The 24,543-nt window shown below is 41.7% G+C and overlaps 1 protein-coding gene across 4 annotated transcripts in view; it reads left to right on the forward strand.

Moving 5' to 3' along the window:
- LOC135554330 (multiple C2 and transmembrane domain-containing protein 2-like) overlaps positions 1-24,543 on the forward strand; it is a 112,600-nt gene that overhangs the window by 33,819 nt on the left and 54,238 nt on the right. For 2 of the 4 annotated variants that reach the window (XM_064986581.1, XM_064986608.1), the window contains exons 3-10: positions 3,232-3,291; positions 7,346-7,469; positions 16,721-16,863; positions 16,986-17,062; positions 18,183-18,297; positions 18,596-18,625; positions 23,280-23,444; positions 23,814-23,944. In XM_064986581.1, the coding sequence (XP_064842653.1) occupies positions 3,232-3,291; positions 7,346-7,469; positions 16,721-16,863; positions 16,986-17,062; positions 18,183-18,297; positions 18,596-18,625; positions 23,280-23,444; positions 23,814-23,944 (845 nt within the window). The remainder of the gene's footprint in view (positions 1-3,231; positions 3,292-7,345; positions 7,470-16,720; positions 16,864-16,985; positions 17,063-18,182; positions 18,298-18,595; positions 18,626-23,279; positions 23,445-23,813; positions 23,945-24,543) is intronic. The other 2 variants (XM_064986591.1, XM_064986600.1) reach the window with 2 other exon arrangements.

Below are 24,543 nucleotides of genomic sequence, written 5' to 3' on the forward strand. Positions count from 1 at the left end.
TAGTAGTAGTACTAATCTGATGTGTATGGAACACTATAGTAGTAGTGGCAGTAGTAGTAGTAGTAGTAGTAGTAGTAGTAGTAATCTGATGTGTATGGAACACTATAGTAGTAGTAGTAGTAGTAGTAGTAGTAGTAGTAGTAATCTGATGTGTATGGAACACTATAGTAGTAGTAGTAGTAGTAGTAGTAATCTGATGTGTATGGAACACTATAGTAGTAGTAGTAGTAGTAGTAATCTGATGTGTATTGAACACTATAGTAGTAGTAGTAGTAGTAGTAGTAGTAGTAGTAATCTGATGTGTATTGAACACTATAGTAGTAGTAGTAGTAGTAGTAGTAGTAGTAGTAATCTGATGTGTATTGAATTTATGTGTATTGAACACTATAGTAGTAGTAGTAGTAATAGTAGTAGTAATCTGATGTGTATTGAACACTATAGTAGTAATAGTAGTAGTAGTAGTAGTAGTAATCTGATGTGTATTGAATTTATGTGTATTGAACACTATAGTAGTGGTAGTAGTAGTAGTAATAGTAGTAGTAATCTGATGTGTATTGAACACTATAGTAGTAATAGTAGTAGTAGTGGTAGTAGTAATCTGATGTGTATTGAACACTATAGTAGTAGTAGTAGTAGTAGTAGTAGTAGTAATCTGATGTGTATTGAACACTATAGTAGTAGTAGTAGTAGTAGTAATCTGATGTGTATTGAATTTATGTGTATTGAACACTATAGTAGTAGTAGTAGTAATAGTAGTAGTAATCTGATGTGTATTGAACACTATAGTAGTAATAGTAGTAGTAGTAGTAGTAGTAATCTGATGTGTATTGAATTTATGTGTATTGAACACTATAGTAGTAGTAGTAGTAATAGTAGTAGTAATCTGATGTGTATTGGACACTATAGTAGTAATAGTAGTAGTAGTGGTAGTAGTAATCTGATGTGTATTGAACACTAGTAGTTGTAGTAGTAGTAGTGGTGGTGGTAGTAGTAGTTGTAGTAGTAATCTGATGTGTATTGAACACTATAGTAGTAGTAGTAGTAGTAGTAGTAGTAGTAGTAGTAGTAGTAGTTGTAGTAGTAATCTGATGTGTATTGAACACTATAGTAGTAGTAGTAGTGGTGGTGGTGGTGGTGGTGGTGGTAGTAGTAGTGGTAGTAGTAATCTGATGTGTATTGAACACTATAGTAGTAGTAGTAGTAGTAGTAGTAGTAGTAGTAATCTGATGTGTATTGAACACTATAGTAGTAGTAGTAGTAGGAGTAGTAGTAATCTGATGTGTATTGAATTTATGTGTATTGAACACTATAGTAGTAGTAGTAGTAATAGTAGTAGTAATCTGATGTGTATTGAACACTATAGTAGTAATAGTAGTAGTAGTGGTAGTAGTAATCTGATGTGTATTGAACACTATAGTAGTAGTAGTAGTAGTAGTAATCTGATGTGTATTGAACACTATAGTAGTAGTAGTAGTAGTAGTAGTAGTAGTAGTAATCTGATGTGTATTGAATTTATGTGTATTGAACACTATAGTAGTAGTAGTAGTAATAGTAGTAGTAATCTGATGTGTTTTGAACACTATAGTAGTAATAGTAGTAGTAGTAGTAGTAGTAATCTGATGTGTATTGAATTTATGTGTATTGAACACTATAGTAGTAGTAGTAGTAATAGTAGTAGTAATCTGATGTGTATTGAACACTATAGTAGTAATAGTAGTAGTAGTGGTAGTAGTAATCTGATGTGTATTGAACACTAGTAGTTGTAGTAGTAGTAGTGGTGGTGGTAGTAGTAGTTGTAGTAGTAATCTGATGTGTATTGAACACTATAGTAGTAGTAGTAGTAGTAGTAGTAGTAGTAGTAGTAGTAGTGGTGGTGGTAGTAGTAGTTGTAGTAGTAATCTGATGTGTATTGAACACTATAGTAGTAGTAGTAGTAGTAGTAGTAGTAGTAGTAGTAGTAGTAGTAGTGGTGGTGGTAGTAGTAGTGGTAGTAGTAATCTGATGTGTATTGAACTGATGTGTATTAACATCACATTACATAATTTCACAAATAGTTTCATCTTTACTCATTCATTTTATATAAGAATTAGATGCAAACACCATAATTGAGAAATGTACACATTCAGAGATGTAGTTATGTGTGTTTCCTGTCCTCCATGAGGTCACCAAATGAAACACACTCGTCATAACTGTCCATTAAGTGTAGCCAGGGGCGGCAGTGTAGCCTAGTGGTTAGAGAGTAAGGTTGCAAAGTTCAAATCCCCAAGCTGACAAGGTACAAATCTGTCGTTCTGCCCCTGAACAGGCAGTTAACCCACTGTTCCTAGGCCGTCATTGAAAATAAGAATTTGTTCTTAACTGACTTGCCTAGTAAAATAAAGGTAAAATAAAATAAGTGTCCACGGACCATTCCAACACTCTCAAAGATGAACATATTGTTTTTATTCTCCCATTTTGGGGGATTTAGGAGTTTGGCCCAGTGAAATCCCTTGTTCTCTCTGTGGTCTCTGTCTCTGCATGGCCAGGGGGAGAGAGTCTCCACCAGGAATTTATGGCCTGAGATAAGAGAACCTGGGTGTAGGAGAGGAGAGAGGGGGAAGCCACAACACCCAGAAAGGGCCACGTCATGTCATCAGCTACATAGAGAGAAGTGAAATTGTTCAAGTCATTAATCTCAGTTGTGTGGCTTATCATTCTTTGTATCCCGCAGCAGAGGAATGTTTCATAACTACACAGAGAGTATTATACAGGACAGGAATTACAAGAGACTGGCTGGCAGGCACCGGCTGTAGTTTACAGGTTTAGGGTCGTCATTTGATCACTCTTTGGTTGCTGAACATTTTCCTGCATGGCAGGAGATGCAGATGAGCTTGATGATCTACATAACTGAACGGAAACCCCATACTAACACATGGTTATATTAACAGCATTGCCCTTTTCATCTACTTCCGGCCAGCTAATAGCCTAACCACCGATCAGGCAACATTATCGACTAAACTTTCAAATCCCGTTGCTGCAGGATTATTTTTCTGTTACAATATAGGTCAAATTAAGATCCTACGTCTGTATAGATGTACTTCCAACATGTTACATGGACTTGATCTGGAAATCTTACTATCATTGTTTCTCTCAGGCTTTGTTTCTGCTGACATCATGGTATAACAGGATAATACTGTATCTTGTGGGTTGTGACTGTTTGTTAATGGAATGAACTTGTGTCTGTCTCAACAGCAGAACGGCGACAGCCATGACCTTGAGGCCCAAACATCACGAGACACGGAGAACAACAGTGTAAGTTCTAATTCAAGGGCACACTGTACCACAGCAGTCTACCGCCTGGTCCCTCATGGACACTGTACCACAGCAGTCTACCGCCTGGTCCCTCATGGACACTGTACCACAGCAGTCTACAGCCTGGTCCCTCATGGACACTGTACCACAGCAGTCTACCTCCTGGTCCCTCATGGACACTGTACCACAGCAGTCTACCGCCTGGTCCCTCATGGACACTGTACCACAGCAGTCTACAGCCTGGTCCCTCATGGACACTGTACCACAGCAGTCTACCTCCTGGTCCCTCATGGACACTGTACCACAGCAGTCTACCGCCTGGTCCCTCATGGACACTGTACCACAGCAGTCTACAGACTGGTCCCTAATGGACACTGTACCACAGCAGTCTACAGCCTGGTCCCTAATGGACACTGTACCACGGCAGTCTACCGCCTGGTCCCTCATGGACACTGTACCACAGCAGTCTACAGACTGGTCCCTAATGGACACTGTACCACAGCAGTCTACAGCCTGGTCCCTAATGGACACTGTACCACAGCAGTCTACAGACTGGTCCCTAATGGACGCTGTACCACAGCAGTTTACAGACTGGTCCCTAATGGACACTGTACCACAGAGGTCTAACACTGTGTCCCAGATGGACACTGTACCACTGATTGGCTGACTGACTGGCTGATTGGATGGTTGACTGACTGGCTGGTCTGGTCTGGACAGGGTTATAGAGTTAGAGCTTCCGAGCTGGTCTGGTCTGGTCAGGGTCATCATGCTCTGAGCTGGTCTGGTCTGGACAGGGTTATAGAGTTAGAGCTCTGAGCTGGTCTGGTCTGGACAGGGTTACAGAGTTAGAGCTCTGAGCTGGTCTGGTCTGGACAGGGTTATAGAGTTAGAGCTCTGAGCTGGTCTGGTCTGGACAGGGTCATCATGCTCTGAGCTGGTCTGGTCTGGACAGGGTTACAGAGTTAGAGCTCTGAGCTGGTCTGGTCTGGACAGGGTTATAGAGTTAGAGCTCTGAGCTGGTCTGGTCTGGACAGGGTCATCATGCTCTGAGCTGGTCTGGTCTGGACAGGGTTATAGAGTTAGAGCTCTGAGCTGGTCTGGTCTGGACAGAGTCATCATGCTCTGAGCTGGTCTGGTCTGGACAGGGTCATCATGCTCTGAGCTGGTCTGGTCTGGACAGGGTCATCATGCTCTGAGCTGGTCTGGTCTGGACAGGGTTATAGAGTTAGAGCTCTGAGCTGGTCTGGTCTGGACAGGGTTATAGAGTTAGAGCTCTGAGCTGGTCTGGTCTGGACAGAGTCATCATGCTCTGAGCTGGTCTGGTCTGGTCAGGGTCATCATGCTCTGAGCTGGTCTGGTCTGGTCAGGGTCATCATGCTCTGAGCTGGTCTGGTCTGGACAGAGTCATCATGCTCTGAGCTGGTCTGGTCTGGACAGGGTCATCATGCTCTGAGCTGGTCTGGTCTGGACAGGGTTATAGAGTTAGAGCTCTGAGCTGGTCTGGTCTGGACAGGGTTATAGAGTTAGAGCTCTGAGCTGGTCTGGTCTGGACAGGGTCATCATGCTCTGAGCTGGTCTGGTCTGGACAGGGTCATCATGCTCTGAGCTGGTCTGGTCTGGACAGGGTTATAGAGTTAGAGCTCTGAGCTGGTCTGGTCTGGACAGGGTTATAGAGTTAGAGCTCTGAGCTGGTCTGGTCTGGACAGAGTCATCATGCTCTGAGCTGGTCTGGTCTGGTCAGGGTCATCATGCTCTGAGCTGGTCTGGTCTGGTCAGGGTCATCATGCTCTGAGCTGGTCTGGTCTGGACAGAGTCATCATGCTCTGAGCTGGTCTGGTCTGGACAGGGTCATCATGCTCTGAGCTGGTCTGGTCTGGACAGGGTTATAGAGTTAGAGCTCTGAGCTGGTCTGGTCTGGACAGGGTTATAGAGTTAGAGCTCTGAGCTGGTCTGGTCTGGACAGGGTTATAGAGTTAGAGCTCTGAGCTGGTCTGGTCTGGACAGGGTTATAGAGTTAGAGCTCTGAGCTGGTCTGGTCTGGACAGGGTTATAGAGTTAGAGCTCTGAGCTGGTCTGGTCTGGACAGGGTTATAGAGTTAGAGCTCTGAGCTGGTCTGGTCTGGACAGGGTTATAGAGTTAGAGCTCTGAGCTGGTCTGGTCTGGACAGAGTCATCATGCTCTGAGCTGGTCTAGTCTGGTCAGGGTCATCATGCTCTGAGCTGGTCTGGTCTGGACAGGATCATCATGCTCTGAGCTGGTCTGGTCTGGACAGAGTCATCATGCTCTGAGCTGGTCTGGTCTGGTCAGGGTTATAGAGTTAGAGCTCTGAGCTGGTCTGGTCTGGACAGGGTCATCATGCTCTGAGCTGGTCTGGTCTGGACAGGGTTACAGAGTTAGAGCTCTGAGCTGGTCTGGTCTGGACAGGGTTACAGAGTTAGTGCTCTGAGCTGGTCTGGTCTGGACAGGGTTACAGAGTTAGAGCTCTGAGCTGGTCTGGTCTGGACAGGGTCATCATGCTCTGAGCTGGTCTGGTCTGGACAGGGTCATCATGCTCTGAGCTGGTCTGGTCTGGACAGGGTCATCATGCTCTGAGCTGGTCTGGTCTGGACAGGATCATCATGCTCTGAGCTGGTCTGGTCTGGTCAGGGTCATCATGCTCTGAGCTGGTCTGGTCTGGTCAGGGTCATCATGCTCTGAGCTGGTCTGGTCTGGACAGGGTTATAGAGTTAGAGCTCTGAGCTGGTCTGGTCTGGACAGGGTTATAGAGTTAGAGCTCTGAGCTGGTCTGGTCTGGACAGGGTTATAGAGTTAGAGCTCTGAGCTGGTCTGGTCTGGACAGGGTCATCATGCTCTGAGCTGGTCTGGTCTGGACAGGGTTATAGAGTTAGTGCTCTGAGCTGGTCTGGTCTGGACAGGGTTATAGAGTTAGAGCTCTGAGCTGGTCTGGTCTGGACAGGGTTACAGAGTTAGAGCTCTGAGCTGGTCTGGTCTGGACAGGGTCATATGCTCTGAGCTGGTCTGGTCTGGACAGGGTCATATGCTCTGAGCTGGTCTGGTCTGGACAGGGTTATAGAGTTAGAGCTCTGAGCTGGTCTGGTCTGTGTTGTTGATGGTGGTAGAAAACGCTGTCTCAGGCGCCGTTCCTTAATCTCCCATAATTGTTCAACTGGGTTGAGATCTGGTGACTGAGACACAAACCCCCTTTAAACCCCCTCTGGGTTGAGAACTGGTGACTGAGACACAAACCCCCTTTAAACCCCCTCTGGGTTGAGATCTGGTGGCTGAGACACAAACCCCCTTTAAACCCCCTCTGGGTTGAGATCTGGTGACTGAGACACAAACCCCCTTTAAACCCCCTCTGGGTTGAGATCTGGTGGCTGAGACACAAACCCCCTTTAAACCCCCTCTGGGTTGAGATCTGGTGACTGAGACACAAACCCCCTTTAAACCCCCTCTGGGTTGAGATCTGGTGACTGAGACACAAACCCCCTTTAAACCCCCTCTGGGTTGAGAACTGGTGACTGAGACACAAACCCCCTTTAAACCCCTCTGGGTTGAGATCTGGTGACTGAGACACAAACCCCCTTTAAACACCCTCTGGGTTGAGATCTGGTGACTGAGACACAAACCCCCTTTAAACCCCCTCTGGGTTGAGATCTGGTGACTGAGACACAAACCCCCTTTAAACCCCCTCTGGGTTGAGAACTGGTGACTGAGACACAAACCCCATTTAAACCCCCTCTGGGTTGAGAACTGGTGACTGAGCCACAAACCCCCTTTAAACCCCCTCTGGGTTGAGAACTGGTGACTGAGACACAAACCCCCTTTAAACCCCCTATCTTCCTTTGAGACCCCTCTTTCAAAGTCACTGAGATATTTTCTTGTAGCCATGGAAGCCAAAATATTGGTCTGGACATTTTCTACATGACCCTAAGCATGATGGGATGTGTTAATTGCTTATGACCTCAGGAACCACACCTGTGGTTACTGCTTTCAATATACTTTGTACCCCTCATTTGCTCAAGTGTTTCCATCATCTATGTACTCCAACAGTCTGAGATGGGGAGTCCTACTGACATGCTGAGTGTATCCGACAGCACCAGAGAGTCCCAGAGGTCCTACCTCCTCTCTATCAACCTGAAGGAAGGACGCAACCTGGTCATCAGAGACCGCTGTGGTAAGACTGTTATTACACTACATAACACTACATAACACATACAACCTGGTCATCAGAGACCTCTGTGGTAACGCTGTTATTACACTACATAACACATACAACCTGGTCATCAGAGACCGTTGTGGTAACGCTGTTATTACACTACATAACACATACAACCTGGTCATCAGAGACCGTTGTGGTAATGCTGTTATTACACTACATAACACTACATAACACATACAACCTGGTCATCAGAGACCTCTGTGGTAAGACTGTTATTACACTTCATAACACTACATAACACATACAACCTGGTCATCAGAGACCGTTGTGGTAATGCTGTTATTACACTACATAACACTACATAACACATACAACCTGGCCATCAGAGACCTCTGTGGTAAGACTGTTATTACACTTCGTAACACTACATAACACATACAACCTGGTCATTAGAGACCTCTGTGGTAAGACTGTTATTACACTTCATAACACTACATAACACATACAACCTGGTCGTTAGAGACCTGTGGACTTTTCCATGTAAATATTGAAGTCACCAAAAATGTGAATATTATCTGCCATGACTACGAGGTCCGACAGGGATTCAGGGAGCTCAGTGAGGAACGCTGTATACGGCCCAGGAGGCCTGTAAACAGTAGCTAAGGGATTGAGTCGGCTGCATACATTTCATGACAAGAAGTTAAAAAAATTGATAACGCAGTCATAAAATTAAAAACAATATATAGGGGATATAGTCACAAGTGTAACCAGGAGGAGAGGCCTCATTTAACACAGTAAATTCATCAGGCTTAAGCCATGTTTCAGTCAGGCCAATCACATCAAGATTATGATCAGTGATTAGTTCATTGACTATAACTGCCATGGAAGTGAGGGATCTAACATTAAGAGATGTGAGGTATCACATGGGGGAGGTCTTTATCCTAGTGAGATTGCTAAGGCGAACACCGCTATGTTTAGTTTTGCACAAACTGGGTCGAGGCAGAGACGCGGTCTCAATGGGGATAGCTGAGTTGACGACACTGACTGTGCTAGTGGCAGACTCCACTAAACTGGCAGGCTGGATAACAGCCTGCTGCCTGGCCTTAACCGTATCTCATTGTGGAGCTAGAGGAGTTAGAGCCCTGTCTGTGTTGGTAGATAAGATGAGAGCACCCCTCCAGCTAGGATGGAGTCCGCCACTCCTCAGCAGGTCAGGCCTGGTCCTGTCTGTGTTGGTAGATAAGATGAGAGCACCCCTGCAGCTAGGATGGAGTCCACCACTCCTCAGCAGGTCAGGCCTGGTCCAATCTGTGTTGGTAGATAAGATGAGAGCACCCCTCCAGCTAGGATGGAGTCCGCCACTCCTCAGCAGGCCAGGCCTGGTCCTGTCTGTGTTGGTAGATAAGGTGAGAGCACCCCTCCAGCTAGGATGGTGTCCGCCACTCCTCAGCAGGCCAGGCCTGGTCCTGTCTGTGGAGGCCATAGATTATTACTTGATGCCAACACATCTTTCTAGCTCATTTAGAGTAGTGAAGATATTGTCCATGTCTAGAGTAGTGAAGATATTGACTCATGTCCATATCTAGAGTAGTGAAGATATTGACTCCTGTCCATAATCTAGAGTAGTGAAGATATTGTCCATGTCTAGAGTAGTGAAGATATTGACTCCTGTCCATATCTAGAGTAGTGAAGATATTGTTCATGTCTAGGGTAGTGAAGATACTGTTCATGTCTAGAGTAGTGAAGATATTGTCCATGTCTAGAGTAGTGAAGATATTGTCCATGTCTAGAGTAGTGAAGATATTGACTCCTGTTCATATCGAGAGTAGTGAAGATATTGTTCATGTCTAGAGTAGTGAAGATACTGTTCATGTCTAGAGTAGTGAAGATATTGACTCCTGTTCATGTCTAGAGTAGTGAAGATACTGTTCATGTCTAGGGTAGTGAAGATATTGTCCATGTCTAGAGTAGTGAAGATATTGACTCCTGTCCATATCTAGAGTAGTGAACATATTGTTCATGTCTAGAGTAGTGAAGATACTGTTCATGTCTAGAGTAGTGAAGATATTGACTCCTGTTCATGTCTAGAGTAGTGAAGATACTGTTCATGTCTAGAGTAGTGAAGATACTGTTCATGTCTAGAGTAGTGAAGATACTGTTCATGTCTAGAGTAGTGAAGATACTGTTTATGTCTAGAGTAGTGAAGATACTGTTCATGTCTAGGGTAGTGAAGATATTGTCCATGTCTAGAGTAGTGAAGATATTGACTCCTGTTCATGTCTAGAGTAGTGAAAATACTGTCCATGTCTAGAGTAGTGAAGATACTGTTCATGTCTAGAGTAGTGAAGATACTGTTCATGTCTAGGGTAGTGAAGATACTGTTCATGTCTAGGGTAGTGAAGATACTGTTCATGTCTAGAGTAGTGAAGATACTGTTCATGTCTAGAGTAGTGAAGATACTGTTCATGTCTAGAGTAGTGAAGATACTGTTCATGTCTAGGGTAGTGAAGATACTGTTCATGTCTAGAGTAGTGAAGATACTGTTCATGTCTAGGGTAGTGAAGATACTGTTCATGTCTAGGGTAGTGAAGATACTGTTCATGTCTAGGGTAGTGAAGATACTGTTCATGTCTAGGGTAGTGAAGATATTGTCCATGTCTAGAGTAGTGAAGATATTGACTCCTGTCCATATCTAGAGTAGTGAAGACATTGTTCATGTCTAGAGTAGTGAAGATATTGACTCCTGTCCATATCTAGAGTAGTGAAGGTATTGTTCATGTCTAGAGTAGTGAAGACATTGACTCCTGTTCATATCGAGAGTAGTGAAGATACTGTTCATGTCTAGAGTAGTGAAGATACTGTTCATGTCTAGAGTAGTGAAGATACTGTTCATGTCTAGGGTAGTGAAGATATTGACTCCTGTTCATGTCTAGAGTAGTGAAGATACTGTTCATGTCTAGAGTAGTGAAGATACTGTTCATGTCTAGAGTAGTGAAGATACTGTTCATGTCTAGGGTAGTGAAAATACTGTTCATGTCTAGAGTAGTGAAGGTATTGTTCATGTCTAGTGTAGTGAAGATACTGTTCATGTCTAGAGTAGTGAAGATATTGTTCATGTCTAGGGTAGTGAAGATATTTTTCATGTCTAGGGTAGTGAAGATACTGTTCATGTCTAGGGTAGTGAAGATATTTCATGTCTAGAGTAGTGAAGATACTGTTCATGTCTAGAGTAGTGAAGATACTGTTCATGTCTAGGGTAGTGAAGATACTGTTCATGTCTAGAGTAGTGAAGATACTGTTCATGTCTAGAGTAGTGAAGGTACTGTTCATATCTAGAGTAGTGAAGATACTGTTCATGTCTAGAGTAGTGAAGATACTGTTCATGTCTAGAGTAGTGAAGATACTGTTCATGTCTAGGGTAGTGAAGATACTGTTCATGTCTAGAGTAGTGAAGATACTGTTCATGTCTAGAGTAGTGAAGATACTGTTCATGTCTAGAGTAGTGAAGATACTGTTCATGTCTAGGGTAGTGAAGATACTGTTCATGTCTAGGGTAGTGAAGATACTGTTCATGTCTAGAGTAGTGAAGATACTGTTCATGTCTAGGGTAGTGAGGATACTGTTCATGTCTAGGGTAGTGAAGATACTGTTCATGTCTAGGGTAGTGAAGATACTGTTCATGTCTAGGGTAGTGAAGATACTGTTCATGTCTAGGGTAGTGAAGATACTGTTCATGTCTAGGTAGTGAAGATACTGTTCATGTCTGTAGTGAAGATACTGTTCATGTCTAGGGTAGTGAAGATACTGTTCATGTCTAGGGTAGTGAAGATACTGTTCATGTCTAGGGTAGTGAAGATACTGTTCATGTCTAGGGTAGTGAAGATACTGTTCATGTCTAGGGTAGTGAAGATACTGTTCATGTCTAGGGTAGTGAAGATACTGGTCATGTCTAGGGTAGTGAAGATACTGTTCATGTCTAGAGTAGTGAAGATACTGTTCATGTCTAGAGTAGTGAAGATACTGTTCATGTCTAGAGTAGTGAACATACTGTTCATGTCTAGAGTAGTGAAAATATTGACTCCTGTTCATATCTAGAGTAGTGAAGATACTGTTCATGTCTAGGGTAGTGAAGATACTGTTCATGTCTAGAGTAGTGAAGATACTGTTCATGTCTAGGGTAGTGAAGATACTGTTCATGTCTAGAGTAGTGAAGATACTGTTCATGTCTAGAGTAGTGAAGATACTGTTCATGTCTCATGAGGGTAGTGAAGATACTGTTCATGTCTAGAGTAGTGAAGATACTGTTCATGTCTAGGGTAGTGAAGATACTGTTCATGTCTAGAGTAGTGAAGATACTGTTCATGTCTAGGGTAGTGAAGATACTGTTCATGTCTAGAGTAGTGAAGATACTGTTCATGTCTAGAGTAGTGAAGATACTGTTCATGTCTAGAGTAGTGAAGATACTGTTCATGTCTAGGGTAGTGAAGATACTTTTCATGTCTAGAGCAGTGAAGATACTGTTCATGTCCAGGGTAGTGAAGATACTGTTCATGTCTAGAGTAGTGAAGATACTATTCATGTCTAGGGTAGTGAAGATACTGTTCATGTCTAGAGTAGTGAAGATACTGTTCATGTCTAGGGTAGTGAAAATACTGTTCATGTCTAGAGTAGTGAAGATACTGTTCATGTCTAGTGTAGTGAAGATACTGTTCATGTCTAGAGTAGTGAAGATATTGTTCATGTCTAGGGTAGTGAAGATATTGTTCATGTCTAGGGTAGTGAAGATACTGTTCATGTCTAGGGTAGTGAAGATACTGTTCATGTCTAGGGTAGTGAAGATACTGTTCATGTCTAGGGTAGTGAAGATACTGTTCATGTCTAGGGTAGTGAAGATACTGTTCATGTCTAGAGTAGTGAAGATATTGACTCCTGTTCATATCTAGAGTAGTGAAGATACTGTTCATGTCTAGAGTAGTGAAGATACTGTTCATGTCTAGAGTAGTGAAGATACTGTTCATGTCTAGAGTAGTGAAGATACTGTTCATGTCTAGAGTAGTGAAGATACTGTTCATGTCTAGAGTAGTGAAGATACTGTTCATGTCTAGGGTAGTGAAGATACTTTTCATGTCTAGTGTAGTGAAGATACTGTTCATGTCTAGAGTAGTGAAGATACTGTTCATGTCTAGAGTAGTGAAGATACTGTTCATGTCTAGAGTAGTGAAGATACTGTTCATGTCTAGAGTAGTGAAGATGCTGTTCATGTCTAGAGTAGTGAAGATACTGTTCATGTCTAGAGTAGTGAAGATACTGTTCATGTCTAGGGTAGTGAAGATACTGTTCATGTCTAGAGTAGTGAAGATACTGTTCATGTCTAGGGTAGTGAAGATACTGTTCATGTCTAGGGTAGTGAAGATACTGTTCATGTCTAGGGTAGTGAAGATACTGTTCATGTCTAGGGTAGTGAAGATACTGTTCATGTCTAGGTTAGTGAAGATACTGTTCATGTCTAGAGTAGTGAAGATATTGACTCCTGTTCATGTCTAGAGTAGTGAAGATACTGTTCATGTCTAGAGTAGTGAAGATACTGTTCATGTCTAGGGTAGTGAAGATACTGTTCATGTCTAGGGTAGTGAAGATACTGTTCATGTCTAGGTTAGTGAAGATACTGTTCATGTCTAGAGTAGTGAAGATACTGTTCATGTCTAGAGTAGTGAAGATACTGTTCATGTCTAGAGTAGTGAAGATACTGTTCATGTCTAGGGTAGTGAAGATACTGTTCATGTCTAGTGTAGTGAAGATACTGTTCATGTCTAGTGTAGTGAAGATACTGTTCATGTCTAGAGTAGTGAAGATATTGACTCCTGTTCATATCTAGAGTAGTGAATATACTGTTCATGTCTAGAGTAGTGAAGATACTGTTCATGTCTAGAGTAGTGAAGATACTGTTCATGTCTAGAGTAGTGAAGATATTGACTCCTGTTCATATCTAGAGTAGTGAATATACTGTTCATGTCTAGAGTAGTGAAGATACTGTTCATGTCTAGAGTAGTGAAGATACTGTTCATGTCTAGAGTAGTGAAGATATTGACTCCTGTTCATATCTAGAGTAGTGAATATACTGTTCATGTCTAGGGTAGTGAAGATACTGTTCATGTCTAGAGTAGTGAAGATACTGTTCATGTCTAGAGTAGTGAAGATACTGTTCATGTCTAGAGTAGTGAAGATACTGTTCATGTCTAGGGTAGTGAAGATACTGTTCATGTCTAGGGTAGTGAAGATACTGTTCATGTCTAGGGTAGTGAAGATACTGTTCATGTCTAGGGTAGTGAAGATACTGTTCATGTCTAGGGTAGTGAAGATACTGTTCATGTCTAGGTTAGTGAAGATACTGTTCATGTCTAGAGTAGTGAAGATACTGTTCATGTCTAGAGTAGTGAAGATACTGTTCATGTCTAGAGTAGTGAAGATACTGTTCATGTCTAGGGTAGTGAAAATACTGTTCATGTCTAGGGTAGTGAAGATACTGTTCATGTCTAGAGTAGTGAAGATACTGTTCATGTCTAGGGTAGTGAAGGTACTGTTCATGTCTAGAGTAGTGAAGATACTGTTCATGTCTAGGGTAGTGAAGATACTGTTCATGTCTAGGGTAGTGAAGATACTGTTCATGTCTAGGGTAGTGAAGATACTGTTCATGTCTAGAGTAGTGAAGATACTGTTCATGTCTAGGGTAGTGAAGATACTGTTCATGTCTAGGGTAGTGAAGATACTGTTCATGTCTAGAGTAGTGAAGATGCTGTTCATGTCTAGGGTAGTGAAGATACTGTTCATGTCTAGAGTAGTGAAGATACTGTTCATGTCTAGGGTAGTGAAGATACTGTTCATGTCTAGGGTAGTGAAGATACTGTTCATGTCTAGGGTAGTGAAGATACTGTTCATGTCTAGGGTAGTGAAGATACTGTTCATGTCTAGAGTAGTGACGATACTGTTCATGTCTAGGGTAGTGAAGATACTGTTCATGTCTAGGGTAGTGAAGATACTGTTCATGTCTAGAGTAGTGAAGATGCTGTTCATGTCTAGGGTAGTGAAGATACTGTTCATGTCTAGGGTAGTGAAGGTACTGTTCATGTCTAGGGTAGTGAAGATACTGTTCATGTCTAGAGTAGTGAAGATACTGTTCATGTCTAGGGTAGTGAAGATACTGTTCATGTCTAGGGTAGTGAAGATACTGTTCATGTCTAGAGTAGTGAAGATACTGTTCATGTCTAGGGTAGTGAAGATACTGTTCATGTCTAGAGTAGTGAAGATACTGTTCATGTCTAGGGTAGTGAAGATACTGTTCATGTCTAGGGTAGTGAAGATACTGTTCATGTCTAGGGTAGTGAAGATACTGTTCATGTCTAGGGTAGTGAAGGTACTGTTCATGTCTAGGGTAGTGAAGATACTGTTCATGTCTAGGGTAGTGAAGATACTGTTCATGTCTAGGGTAGTGAAGATACTGTTCATGTCTAGAGTAGTGAAGATATTGACTCCTGTTCATGTCTAGAGTAGTGAAGATATTGACTCCTGTTCATGTCTAGGGTAGTGAAGATACTGTTCATGTCTAGAGTAGTGAAGATACTGTTCATGTCTAGAGTAGTGAAGGTACTGTTCATATCTAGAGTAGTGAAGATACTGTTCATGTCTAGAGTAGTGAAGGTACTGTTCATATCTAGAGTAGTGAAGATACTGTTCATGTCTAGAGTAGTGAAGATACTGTTCATGTCTAGGGTAGTGAAGATACTGTTCATGTCTAGAGTAGTGAAGATACTGTTCATGTCTAGAGTAGTGAAGATACTGTTCATGTCTAGGGTAGTGAAGATACTGTTCATGTCTAGGGTAGTGAAGATACTGTTCATGTCTAGGGTAGTGAAAATACTGTCCATGTCTAGAGTAGTGAAGATACTGTTCATGTCTAGTGTAGTGAAGATACTGTTCATATCTAGAGTAGTGAAGATACTGTTCATGTCTAGAGTAGTGAAGATACTGTTCATGTCTAGGGTAGTGAAGATACTGTTCATGTCTAGAGTAGTGAAGATACTGTTCATGTCTAGTGTAGTGAAGATACTGTTCATATCTAGAGTAGTGAAGATACTGTTCATGTCTAGAGTAGTGAAGATACTGTTCATGTCTAGGGTAGTGAAGATATTGTTCATGTCTAGGGTAGTGAAGATACTGTTCATGTCTAGGGTAGTGAAGATACTGTTCATGTCTAGTGTAGTGAAGATACTGTTCATGTCTAGAGTAGTGAAGATACTGTTCATGTCTAGTGTAGTGAAGATACTGTTCATATCTAGAGTAGTGAAGATACTGTTCATGTCTAGAGTAGTGAAGATACTGTTCATGTCTAGGGTAGTGAAGATACTGTTCATGTCTAGAGTAGTGAAGATACTGTTCATGTCTAGGGTAGTGAAGATACTGTTCATGTCTAGAGTAGTGAAGATACTGTTCATGTCTAGAGTAGTGAAGATACTGTTCATGTCTAGAGTAGTGAAGATACTGTTCATGTCTAGGGTAGTGAAGATACTGTTCATGTCTAGAGTAGTGAAGATATTGTTCATGTCTAGAGTAGTGAAGATACTGTTCATGTCTAGGGTAGTGAAGATACTGTTCATGTCTAGAGTAGTGAAGATATTGTTCATGTCTAGGGTAGTGAAGATACTGTTCATGTCTAGAGTAGTGAAGATACTGACTCCTCTTAAATTATCAGTTTACTGTTTTCAGCATTGCTCTTCTAAATGTTGCACCACGGATACTGAGTTGTCGTGACTGGTTCTCTTAGGAAACTGTGCCGTCTCACATTGAGCCCATCATCAAAACCACTTCCTCTGGAAGAAACTCTCTCAGTACTCAGACATGACTTGAGATGTGAGCTGGAAGATGACTGAATGTAGAGTATTGAGTCCACCGACGTTGTGTTGAGATGGAGAGGAATCATGTTTTTCTGACTCTCAGTGAAATCTCTTCCTGCTTATTGTTTGCATTCCATTAATCATTTACCAAGAGCCAGTTTATTAGTCATATGCACAGGATACACATGTTACACAGCACAAGGAAATGGTGACTGCGAGTTCACTCTCACCAACCTTCCAACCTCAGTGCACAGACACACTAACCACTAGCCCACTGAGGCCACCCCATAATAATGACATTAAATCCGGTCCATAGTGTATGATGAAGTCATCTGTCCTCTCATAGATATTCCTTCTCTGTGTTTTGTCCGTTCTCAGGTACAAGTGATCCTTACGTGAAGTTTAAACTGGATGGGAAGACACTATACAAGAGCAAAGTGGTTTATAAGAACCTCAACCCAACATGGAACGAGTCCTTCTCTTTCCCTGTCAGAGACCTGGACCAGAGACTGTATATTAAGGTAGGGGTTGGGACATACCTCATGTGTGGGGCCCAGTAGGGGCCGTTCTGGTCAGACGAGTGTTTCTGCTCTTCGTTCTGTTTCACTCTTCATTAAGCATCTTCATCTGGTCTACCTTGCAGGTGTATGACCGGGATCTGACCATGGATGACTTCATGGGATCCAGCTACCTTCTCCTCAGTGATCTGGAGATGGAAAAGTGAGTGACACATTTTAAAATGTCACAATTTTCAGGAGATATTGATTGTTGTAACTCTGGCAGCAGGTAACCTAGAGGTTAGAGAGGTGAGAGAGGTGAGAGGTTAGAGAGGCAGCAACCGGAGCTAATCTCAGTTTATAGTGCAATATGATCAGTAAAGTAATCTTACACATGTAAAACATTAACACCTGGTGTGTGTATCTATCAGTTACACACGTCAATACACACAAGTATTCTGATGCCGTTAATGTTGTCAATACGAAAATAACACTGATCATCTCCAACCTGGCATTTCTTCATAATGAGACAGATTCTCTCCAACCTGGCATTTCTTCATAATGAGACAGATTCTCTCCAACCTGGCATTTCTTCATAATGAGACAGATCATCTCCAACCTGGCATTTCTTCATAATGAGACAGATCATCTCCAACCTGGCATTTCTTCATAATGAGACAGATCATCTCCAACCTGGCATTTCTTCATAATGAGACAGATTCTCTCCAACCTGGCATTTCTTCATAATGAGACAGATTCTCTCCAACCTGGCATTTCTTCATAATGAGACAGATCATCTCCAACCTGGCATTTCGTCATAATGAGACAGATTCTCTCCAACCTGGCATTTCTTCATAATGAGACAGATCATCTCCAACCTGGCATTTCTTCATAATGAGACAGATCATCTCCAACCTGGCATTTCTTCATAATGAAACAGATCATCTCCAACCTGGCATTTCTTCATAATGAGACATCATCTCCAACCTGGCATTTCTTCATAATGAGACATCATCTCCAACCTGGCATTTCTTCATAATGAGACAGATCATCTCCAACCTGGCATTTCTTCATAATGAAACAGATCATCTCCAACCTGGCATTTCTTCATAATGAGACAGATTCTCTCCAATCTGGCATAACAAAAGCGTAATGACTTGTTTCAAGAAGGTTTTTTATTAAGAAGCATATCCATGTGAAAAAATGTACAAACCCCCTATCGTCCATCTGTCTGTCACAGCCCGAGCTGAACTAACCCATGCCATCTGAATAGTGACTATGCTTAGATAACCCAGGCTAACTGAACCATGTTTTATGCTAAGGTAACCCTGTTGTATCCCCAGGGTGTGTGAGCTGTCCGTGCGTCTGGACGACCCCAACAGTCTGGAGGAGGACATGGGAGTCATCATGCTGGACATGTCTCTCTCTCTTAGGGATAGAGAGAACGAGAGGAACTCTGTAAGGAACTAGACAATACAATATACCATATCTAACAGGCTTGGGGTCAATTCCTTTTCAGTTCAGTCAATTCAGGAAGTCAACTGAAATTCCATGTGTTCCTCATAGAGAAGCTTTGAAGAAAATGACAATGACTTTTTAACTTCCTGATTTGACTGAGTTTGATGGAATTGACCCCAACTATGATGTCTACCATATTCTACAGATATACTTGCATGTTTTTCTTCCTCTACTAACTGTGACAGTGTGTTGTGCTTGTAACCTGCATGTACTTGTTGCCTGCATGTACCTGTTGCAGAGGTGGCCTAAGAGGAAGAGGAGTATCAGGGTAAGTCATCCAAACATATCCACTCTAGTGTACTAACACCACTATTTAATCACGAAGGATCCACTCTAGTGTACTAACACCACTATTTAATCACGAAGGATCCACTCTAGTGTACTGGCACCACTATTTAATCACTTAGGATCCACTCTAGTGTACTGGCACCACTATTTAATCACTAAGGATCCACTCTAGTGTACTGGCACCACTATTTAATAACTAAGGATCCACTCTAGTGTACTAACACCACTATTTAATCACTAAGGATCCACTCTAGTGTACTGACACCACTATTTAATCACGAAGGATCCACTCTAGTGTACTGACACCACTATTTAATCACTTAGGATCCACTCTAGTGTACTGACACCACTATTTAATCACTTAGGATCCACTCTAGTGTACTGGCACCACTATTTAATCACTTAGGATCCACTCTAGTGTACTGACACCACTATTTAATCACTTAGGATCCACTCTAGTGTACTGACACCACTATTTAATCACTTAGGATCCACTCTAGTGTACTGACACCACTATCTAATCACTTAGGATCCACTCTAGTGTACTGACACCACTATTTAATCACGAAGGATCCACTCTAGTGTACTGACACCACTATTTAATCACTTAGGATCCACTCTAGTGTACTGACACCACTATTTAATCACTTAGGATCCACTCTAGTGTACTGGCACCACTATTTAATCAGGATCCAAAACATAGTTCTTCATTGAAGCTGGACATTGGTCTTTCTCCACTAGAGGGCAGTATACCACCGAGAACCCGTTCATTGTTTTAAAATGAGTTACTGCCACATCCCTACTAATAATCTCTGCTAAATAAATGATGTGTTGTTTGATTTGATGATGTTAAAGTGTAGCTGGTTGGTTCTATGTCTTTGCAGTGTGTCGTCCTCCGCTGTTTGCATACAGTATGAAACAGATTTAAACATCAGTTCTCATTAAGCTCCGGGACAGCCGGAAGATGCTCTGAGACAGGGTCCTCGTCCATAATGGCACCCTATTCCCTATGGTACCTGGTCTAAAGTAGTGCACTACACGATAATAGGGTGCCATTTGTGTCACAGCTTAATCTAGTGAACTGAATAGGAGCTTAATGTATTTCTCTGTCAGTTTTCTCTTGATGTAAGCTCACCTAATTATCTTAGAGCAGATGAGTCTTAGTGTGCGCCCCGAATGGCTCCCTATTCCCTATATAGTGCACTACTTTAGACCAGAGGCCTATGGCTCCCTATTCCCTATATAGTGCACTACTTTAGACCAGAGGCCTATGGCACCCTATTCCCTATATATAGTGCACTACTTTAGACCAGAGGCCTATGGCACCCTATTCCCTATATTGTGCACTACTTTAGACCAGAGCACTATGGCACCCTATTCCCTATATAGTGCACTACTTTAGACCAGAGGCCTATGGCACCCTATTCCCTATATATAGTGCACTACTTTAGACCAGAGGCCTATGGCACCCTATTCCCTATATATAGTGCACTACTTTAGACCAGAGCCCTATGGGACACTATTCCCTACATATAATGCACTACTTTAGACCAGAGCACTAAGGGGAATATACTGTACACTGCGTAGGGAATAGGGTGCTATTTTGGTTGCTGAAGTCAGAACACTAGTCTTCTGTCTGTCTGATTGATGGAAGTCCTTCACTGGCTGCTGTTAGTCTTATTAAAGGGGACCAATATGCCTGGACATATTGTTGTAGTAAGTGTCAAGATAATACAAATAGTATTCAGAAATATTGTTTTCCAGTGTTTGGCTCATTTGAAATCCATTTACCTCGTGTTTATCGGGGCGGCAGTGTAGCCTAGTGGTTAGAGAGTTGGACTAGCAACCGGAAGGTTGAGAGTTCAAACCCCTCGAGCTGACAAGGTACAAATCTGTCGTTCTGCCCCTGAACAGGCAGTTAACCCACTGTTCCCAGGCCGTCATTGAAAATAAGAATTTGTTCTTAACTGACTTGCCTGGTTAAATAAAGGTAATGTTTATAATAAAGGTAGTGTTTATAATGGTGATATAACATGGCTCATTTGAAATCCATTTACCTCGTGTTTATCTGTGTTTATAATGGTGATATAACATGGCTCATTTGAAATCCGTTTATCTGTGTTTATAATGGTGATATAACATGGCTCATTTGAAATCCATTTACCTCATGTTTATCTGTGTTTATAATGGTGATATAGCATGGCTCATTTGAAATCCATTTACCTCGTGTTTATCTGTGTTTATAATGGTGATATAACATGGCTCATTTGAAATCCATTTACCTCGTGTTTATCTGTGTTTATAATGGTGATATAGCATGGCTCATTTGAAATCCATTTACCTCGTGTTTATCTGTGTTTATAATGGTGATATAGCATGGCTCATTTGAAATCCATTTACCTCGTGTTTATCTGTGTTTATAATGGTGATATAGCATGGCTCATTTGAAATCCATTTACCTGGTGTTGATCTGTTATAACACAGTGTATAGTGATAGCGTAGCATGATAACAGTAGTGGTGATATAACATGGCTCATTTGAAATCCATTTACCTCGTGTTTATCTGTGTTTATAATGGTGATATAGCATGGCTCATTTGAAATCCATTTACCTCGTGTTTATCTGTGTTTATAATGGTGATATAGCATGGCTCATTTGAAATCCATTTACCTCGTGTTTATAATGGTGATATAGCATGGCTCATTTGAAATCCATTTACCTCGTGTTTATAATGGTGATATAGCATGGCTCATTTGAAATCCATTTACCTCGTGTTTATCTGTGTTTATAATGGTGATATAGCATGGCTCATTTGAAATCCATTTACCTGGTGTTGATCTGTTATAACACAGTGTATAGTGATAGCGTAGCATGATAACAGTAGTGGTGATATAACATGGCTCATTTGAAATCCATTTACCTCGTGTTTATCTGTGTTTATAATGGTGATATAGCATGGCTCATTTGAAATCCATTTACCTCGTGCTTATCTGTGTTTATAATGGTGATATAACATGGCTCATTTGAAATCCATTTACCTCGTGTTTATCTGTGTTTATAATGGTGATATAGCATGGCTCATTTGAAATCCATTTACCTCGTGTTTATAATGGTGATATAGCATGGCTCATTTGAAATCCATTTACCTCGTGTTTATCTGTGTTTATAATGGTGATATAGCATGGCTCATTTGAAATCCATTTACCTGGAGTTTATCTGTGTTTATAATGGTGATATAACATGGCTCATTTGAAATCCATTTACCTGGTGTTTATCTGTGTTTATAATGGTGATATAACATGGCTCATTTGAAATCCATTTACCTCGTGTTTATCTGTGTTTATAATGGTGATATAGCATGGCTCATTTGAAATCCATTTACCTCGTGTTTATCTGTGTTTATAATGGTGATATAGCATGGCTCATTTGAAATCCATTTACCTCGTGTTTATCTGTGTTTATAATGGTGATATAGCATGGCTCATTTGAAATCCATTTACCTCGTGTTTATCTGTGTTTATAATGGTGATATAGCATGGCTCATTTGAAATCCATTTACCTGGTGTTGATCTGTTATAACACAGTGTATAGTGATAGCGTAGCATGATAACAGTAGTGGTGATATAACATGGCTCATTTGAAATCCATTTACCTCGTGTTTATCTGTGTTTATAATGGTGATATAGCATGGCTCATTTGAAATCCATTTACCTCGTGTTTATCTGTGTTTATAATGGTGATATAACATGGCTCATTTGAAATCCATTTACCTCGTGTTTATCTGTGTTTATAAGGGTGATATAACATGGCTCATTTGAAATCCATTTACCTCGTGTTTATCTGTGTTTATAATGGTGATATAGCATGGCTCATTTGAAATCCATTTACCTCGTGTTTATCTGTGTTTATAATGGTGATATAGCATGGCTCATTTGAAATCCATTTACCTCGTGTTTATCTGTGTTTATAATGGTGATATAACATGGCTCATTTGAAATCCATTTACCTCGTGTTTATCTGTGTTTATAATGGTGATATAGCATGGCTCATTTGAAATCCATTTACCTGGTGTTTATCTGTGTTTATAATGGTGATATAACATGGCTCATTTGAAATCCATTTACCTGGTGTTGATCTGTTATAACACAGTGTATAGTGATAGCGTAGCATGATAACAGTAGTGGTGATATAACATGGCTCATTTGAAATCCATTTACCTCGTGTTTATAATGGTGATATAGCATGGCTCATTTGAAATCCATTTACCTCGTGTTTATCTGTGTTTATAATGGTGATATAGCATGGCTCATTTGAAATCCATTTACCTGGTGTTGATCTGTTATAACACAGTGTATAGTGATAGCGTAGCATGATAACAGTAGTGGGGATATAACATGTTATTTGAAATCCATTTACCTGGTGTTGATCTAGTATAACACAGTGTATAGTGATAGCGTAGCATGATAACAGTAGTGGGGATATAACATGGCATTTGAAATCCATTTACCTGGTGTTGATCTAGTATAACACAGTGTATAGTGATAGCATAGCATGATAACAGTAGTGGGGATATAACATGGCATTTGAACAGGTTATCAATAGAACTGACTGTCCTCTCCTCCTCCTCCCTCCAGTCTCCGCTGGCCCAGAGTGGTCGTCTGTCAGAGTCTCTGAGGAAGTCTCAGCTGTGGTCAGGTGTAGTGGGGGTGACCCTGGTGGAGGGACAGGACCTGCCAGAGGACGGACCTGGAGAGCTGTTTGTTCGATTCAGACTGGGGGAGCAGAGATACAAGAGCAGGGTAGGAGTTGCACACATATGGACACACACACACACACATATATGGACACACACACACACACATATGGACACACACACATATGGACACATACACACATATGGACACACACACACACACACACACACACACACACACACACACACACACACACACACACACACACACACACACACACACACACATATGGACACACACACTCATACACACACACACTCACACACACACACACACACACACACACACACACACACACACACACACACACACACACACACACACACACACACACACACACACACACACACACACACACACACACACACACACTCTCCCTCCACCTCTAAGTCCTCACTCCCCTCCTGTCTTCAGAACCAGCCCAAGAAGGCCAACCCCCAGTGGAGGGAGAGGTTTGACTTCAACCGGTTCCCGGAGGGTCCTGGGGTCCTGGAGATAGAGGTCTGGAACAAAGAGGGACGCAAATATGAGGAGTGTTACGGCATGTGAGTTACAACATGGCCATTCTGGATCTCTGTAGTTACAACATGGTGATTCTGGATCCCATTTAGTTACAACATGGGTCATTCTGGATCTCTGTAGTTACAACATGGTCATTCTGGATCCCTGTAGTTACAACATGGTCATTCTGGATCTCTGTAGTTACAACATGGTCATTCTGGATCCCTGTAGTTACAACATGGTCATTCTGGATCTCTGTAGTTACAACATGGTCATTCTGGATCTCTGTAGTTACAACACAGGTTATTCTGGATCCCTTTAGTTACAACATGGGTCATTCTGGATCCCTGTAGTTACAACATGGTCATTCTGGATCTCTGTAGTTACAACATGGTGATTCTGGATCCCCTTAGTTACAACATGGTCATTCTGGATCCCTGTAGTTACAACATGGTCATTCTGGATCTCTGTAGTTACAACATGGTCATTCTGGATCCCTTTAATTACAACTTGGGTCATTCTGGATCTCTGTAGTTACAACATGGTCATTCTGGATCTCTGTAGTTACAACATGGTCATTCTGGATCCCTGTAGTTACAACATGGTCATTCTGGATCTCTGTAGTTACAACATGGTCATTCTG

Source organism: Oncorhynchus masou, chromosome 2, assembly GCF_036934945.1.
Source record: "Oncorhynchus masou masou isolate Uvic2021 chromosome 2, UVic_Omas_1.1, whole genome shotgun sequence".
Classification (NCBI taxonomy): domain Eukaryota; kingdom Metazoa; phylum Chordata; class Actinopteri; order Salmoniformes; family Salmonidae; genus Oncorhynchus; species Oncorhynchus masou.